Genomic DNA, 5,258 nt, shown 5'->3' with positions numbered 1-5,258 from the left:
GCTTACTGGCTGAAGCTGTTACAAACAGCAATGCAGTGAGGGGCAATCCAATTACTCTCAACAACTGTACATCCATATTTATTAATGAAGCATCACTGACAATACATTTACAGTATGTTTGCAATAATTATTCATTCCCCTCCTGACCACGAACCAACATGGATGGTTCAGTACTGGAGAGCAACCCAGAGGCCACAAGTTCAACACTTCAACGAGAGCAAGGTGTGAAACTCAATTCAATAAATCTAGTAGTTTCTAGGTATTTTTCAGTGCATTGCGCAGATTTCCTTGGAGCTGGTATACTTGGTCACTGCCTTTGCTCCACCCGACACTGCATGCTTGACCAGCTCCCCAGGCAGTAGCAGGCAGGCAATGGTCTGGATTTCCCAGAAGCTGATGTTGTGGCGCTTGTTGTCATGGGCCAGGCAGGAAGCCTCACCGATGATCCATTTGAACGTATCGTTCACAAATGAGTTCATAATGCTCGTGGCCTTGAAGGAGCTGTTGTTGTCGTGGTGAAACTGCTTCATCACCTTGTCGACGTTGTGGAATAATGGTTCTTGAGAGCTGCTCAGGCATTTTAAAAATCAATATCAGATACAAAATCATGGTCAACTCTTCATGCCCTCTGAGGTGACCTCGCAAGCTACTCATTTGAATAAAAAAAGTTGCTCAGGGCCTTTAGGGATGGGAGTTCACTGCAGCCTTGCCAATATTTTGCATAGCCTAAGAACAAATTTATGAAAAGTCAACTCGTTAAGTTCTGGGCTAAGATCCATTAGTTGCTTAGATATTCTGCTGTCTGGTAATTTCTCCTTTTTTTAAATTTTTTGTTAAATAAACATTGAAATGATGAACACGACATAGATTTTAAAATTCTTCTATATTACTATTTAATTATTTTGTGAAGGATTAGCTATACTTAGTATATAGCCAGCTTAAATGATTGGGCAAAATGATACCACTCCAAATTTCAGTTAATCTTTAATATTTCCTCTCCTTTAGAGAAACTCTTGTCATAGTGACAGATGTTGAATATTTATTCTGATTCATCTTGAATATTTTTAGCAAGTGACAGACCAATTCTAATTCCCATTGACAGAATTGCATGTAATATCATGTGATTTTTCAAACACTGTTGAAATACATTGAATTAATTATCTGCTACATTTGGGTCCTGCTGTGCATTTTTTTGTCTATTTCTATTCTTTCTAGACCCTTAAAATTCCATAAACCATCTTACAAGAATTTGCTGGGAAAATAACGGGATATGAATGACGCAGGTTCTTCTTAATGGCTTGCACTGATGAGTGGAAAGTAACATTTATGCCACACAAGTGCCAGGTACTTAACATCTCAAACAAGAGCATGTCTAACTACCTCCCTGTGACATTCAACAACATTACCATCACTGAATTCCCCCACTATCAACATCCTGGGGGTTACCATTAACCAGCAATATAACTGGACCAGCCACATAAATACTGTGGCTACAGGAGCAGGTCAGAGGTTGGGTCTTCTGCATTGAATAATACATCTCCTGACTCCCCAAAGCCTGTCCACCATCACAAGGCACAAGTCAGGAGTGTGATGGAATACTGTTCACTTGCCTGGATGAGTGCAGCTCTAACAACACACAAGAAGCTCAACATTATCGAGGACAAATCAACCTTTAACAGCACCTCCCAAACCCATGACATGTACTGCCTAGAGGGACAAGATCAGTAGACACATGGGAACACTACCACCTGCGACTTCTTCTCCAAGTCACACACCAACCTGCCTGGAAGATAAGACCGCTGTTCCTTCTCTCTACACAGATGCTGCCAGACCTATTGAATATTTCCAGCATTTCCTCTTCTCATTTCAGAATTCCATCATCCACAGTACTTTGCTGTCATTTTAGTGTTTAATTCACTGCTACTTCTCTTCCAGGAATACCTACCTTTTAAAGAAGTTCTGCTCTTCTCTCAGACCGGATTTCCTTTTATTTCTTTTACCTCGTTCATCTTCATTGCTTTCCATTTCCCTCCTGATGTTCGATAAGGTTTCTGCTAAAGCTCGTTTTCACAGCCACATCTCCTTCCTCAACGACTGTCTCTGGCTCCGACGTATTCCATGTGGGTTTCATCCTTCATGTTTCAAATCTACCCAGGTTGACAGGTATCGCCGAGACATACAACGTTCCTCGGACTGCTGTTCTCACCGTATCCTGAGATCCACATTCCGTGCCATGCACTGCAACATGTACACACTCGAGCTCTCTCTCGAGAGGCACTGCCTCACCTTATCTCAAAGCTGTTCTGCTCCGCAGTTTAATTTCATTCTTCGCCTTATCCAACGCATTAACAAAAAACTTTATCTCTTCCTTTCAGGTGTTAAGGAATGCAAGCTCCAGCAACTTATAGGTACCAACGCCCCTCAGATCTTTCTTCCCCTTCCCTTCTCTCTGAGCCCATCCCTTGCCCTGATCTCACCCCTTGCTGTGTATTCACAATACCTTCTGACTTTCCCCTCGCTGATGCTGAATGATCTGTACTTAGCAAGTGATTCAATTTTATCCCCTTAGTCCCCCACCTCAGTGAATTTTGCGCATGACACGAGGTTGATCTTTTCTTCTGTCGCCTTCACCTCTGGGCTCACTTTTTGCGCAGGAGTCCTCCACTCGACCAGCGGACCCTTTCACCCACCTCCAGTGCTCTCCTTTTACCGGGTGGGACCTTCCCTCTGGCCTCTAATCTGCTCTTGATCTTTTCATTGAAAACTGTCAGCTGTCTTAATTTCTTTGCCCACCTCACTTACTCTAACCTGTCCCCATCTGAACTTGCTGCATGCCGTTCTGTCAGGTCTAACCCTGATATTGTGATCAAACCTGCTGACAAGGGTGATGCTGTTGTCTGATGTACTGACCTCTACCTTGCAGAGGCTGAGCGCCAACTCTGACACTTCTTTCTACCTCCCCCTGGACAAAGACCCCACCACCGACCATCAAGCCACTGTCTCCAGGACTGTCACTGAAATCATCTCCTCTGGAGATCTTCCCTCTACAGCTTCCAAGCTCATAGTCCCGCAACCTTGAACCGCCCATTTCTATCTTCTTCCCAAAATCTGCAAACAGGACTGTCCTGGTAAACCCATCGTTTCAGCCTGTTCCTGCCCCACTGAACCGATTTCTTCCTATGTTGATTCTATTTTTCTCCCCTTGTCCAGTCTTTTCCCACCTACATCCGTGACTCTTCTGACACCCTACATCATTTCGACAGTTTCCAGTTTCTTGGCCCTAACCACCTCCTCTTCACTATGGACGTCCAAAATCTCTACACCTCCATCCCACATCAAGATGGTCTGAGGGCTTTCTGCTTCTTCCTTGAACAGAGGCCCAACCAGTTCCTATCCAATACCACCCTCCTCCACTTGACTGAACTTGTTCTCACATTAAACAACTTCTCCTTCAACTCCACTCACTTCCTCCAAATAAAAGGTGTTCCTACGTGTACCTGCATGGGTCCTAGTTATGCCTGTTTTTTTGTGGGGCATGTCGAACATTCCTTGTTCCAGTCCTATTCAGGTCACCTTCCTCAACTCCTTTCTGGTATATTGATGACTGTATCGGTGCCGCTTTCTGTTCTTGCCCCAAACTGGAAAACTGCATCAACTTTGCTTCCAATTTCCACCCTTTTCTCACCTTCACATGGTCCATCTCCGACACTTCCCTTCCCTTCCTCGATTTCTCTGTCTCCAGCTCTGGGGATAGGCCGTCCACTAGTATTTATTATAAGCTCACTAACTCCCATAGCTACCTCAACTACACGTCCTCACACCCTGCCTCCTGTAAGGATTCCATTCCATTTTCCCAGTTTCTCTGTCTCCAATGTATCTGTTCTGATGATGCAACCTTCCACAATAGCACCTCTGACATTTCTTCTCTTTCCTCAACCAAGGATTCCCCCGCACAGTGGTTGACAGGGCCCTTGATTGTGTCTGACCCATTTCTCACACTTCTGCCTTCACCCCTTCCCCTCCCTCCCAGAACTACAACACGGTTCGCCTTGTCCTCACTTTCCACCCCACCAGCTTAAACACCCAAAGGATCATCCTCTGCCATTTCCACTATTTCCAGCGTGATGCCACTACCAAACGCATCTTCCAGCATTCCAAAGTGACCATTCCCTCCGCGACACTCTGGTCCACTCCAACATCACCCCCGACACCTCATCCCTTTCCAACGGCACCTTCCCATGAAATCGCAGGAGGTGTAATACCTACCCTTTTACCTCCTATCTCTTCACCATCCAGAACCCCAAACACTCCTTTCAGATGAAGTATTTTTTTCTATTCAGTATACTGTATTTGCTGCTCACAGTGGGATCTCCTCTACATTGGGGAGACCAAACGCAGATTGGGTGACCACTTTACAGAACACCTCCGCTCAGTCCGCAAGCATGATTCCGAGCTTCTGGCTGCTTGCCATTTTAATTCACCACCTTGTTCTCATGCCCACATTTCTGTCCTCGGCCTACTGCAGTGTTGTAGTGAACATCAACACAAGCTCGAGTAACAGCACTTCACCTTCCAATTAGGTACTGTACAGCCTTCTGGACTCAATATTGAGTTCAATAATTTCAGACAATGAGCCCCATTATTTTTTGTTTATTATTTTTTAATTTTTATATATATATATATATATATATATATATGATTTTTTTAAACTGTGCTAGTCTTAAACTTGTTTTTCACGTTTTTGCTTTCATAGCTGTTCATTGTTCTGCCATTGGCACTCTCTCTGGATTCATGTTTTGCCTTTCTCTACAACTGTTTAGCACTCCATTTGCATTCTGATCCGTGACATCTCTGCCATTTAATCTCTCCCCCTTCATCCTATCACAGACTTTCCTTCTTGTTCTTCTTCCTTCCTCCTCCCTTTCACTTGCTCAAAGACTGTTACATTTCTAACTTTTGCCAATTCTGATGAAAGGTCACAGACCTAAAACATTAACTCTGTTTCTCTCTACACAGATGCTGCCAGAACTGCTGAATATTTCTGGCAGTTTCTGTTCTCATCGCCGTTCCTTCACTGGGTCAAAATCCTGGAACTCCCTCTTCAACAGCATTGTGGGTGTACCTACACAGTATGGACTACAGTGGTTTAAGAAGGCTCACCACCACCTGCTTAAGGATAATTAGAGATGGGCAATAAATGCTGGTCATGCCAGCGACACTCACATTCCATGAAAGACTTTTTTTAAATGTGCAAATCA

General features: G+C 44.1%; 1 protein-coding gene across 1 annotated transcript; it reads right to left on the bottom strand.

The window, feature by feature from the left end:
• Positions 1-266: 266 nt before the first annotated feature.
• On the bottom strand, positions 267-2,025 carry LOC137371601 (histone H2B, gonadal-like). Its single transcript, XM_068034434.1, has 2 exons — positions 1,946-2,025; positions 267-567 (listed from the first exon to the last, which is right to left on the bottom strand). Exons 1-2 carry the CDS (start codon positions 2,023-2,025, stop codon positions 267-269), a joined length of 381 nt encoding a protein of 126 aa, XP_067890535.1.
• Positions 2,026-5,258: the final 3,233 nt, after the last annotated feature.

The sequence above is a fragment of the Heterodontus francisci genome, chromosome 6, assembly GCF_036365525.1.
Source record: "Heterodontus francisci isolate sHetFra1 chromosome 6, sHetFra1.hap1, whole genome shotgun sequence".
NCBI lineage: Eukaryota > Metazoa > Chordata > Chondrichthyes > Heterodontiformes > Heterodontidae > Heterodontus > Heterodontus francisci.
The sequence above is the reverse complement of the archived record's forward strand: the minus strand, read 5'-3'. Positions and strand labels throughout refer to the sequence as shown.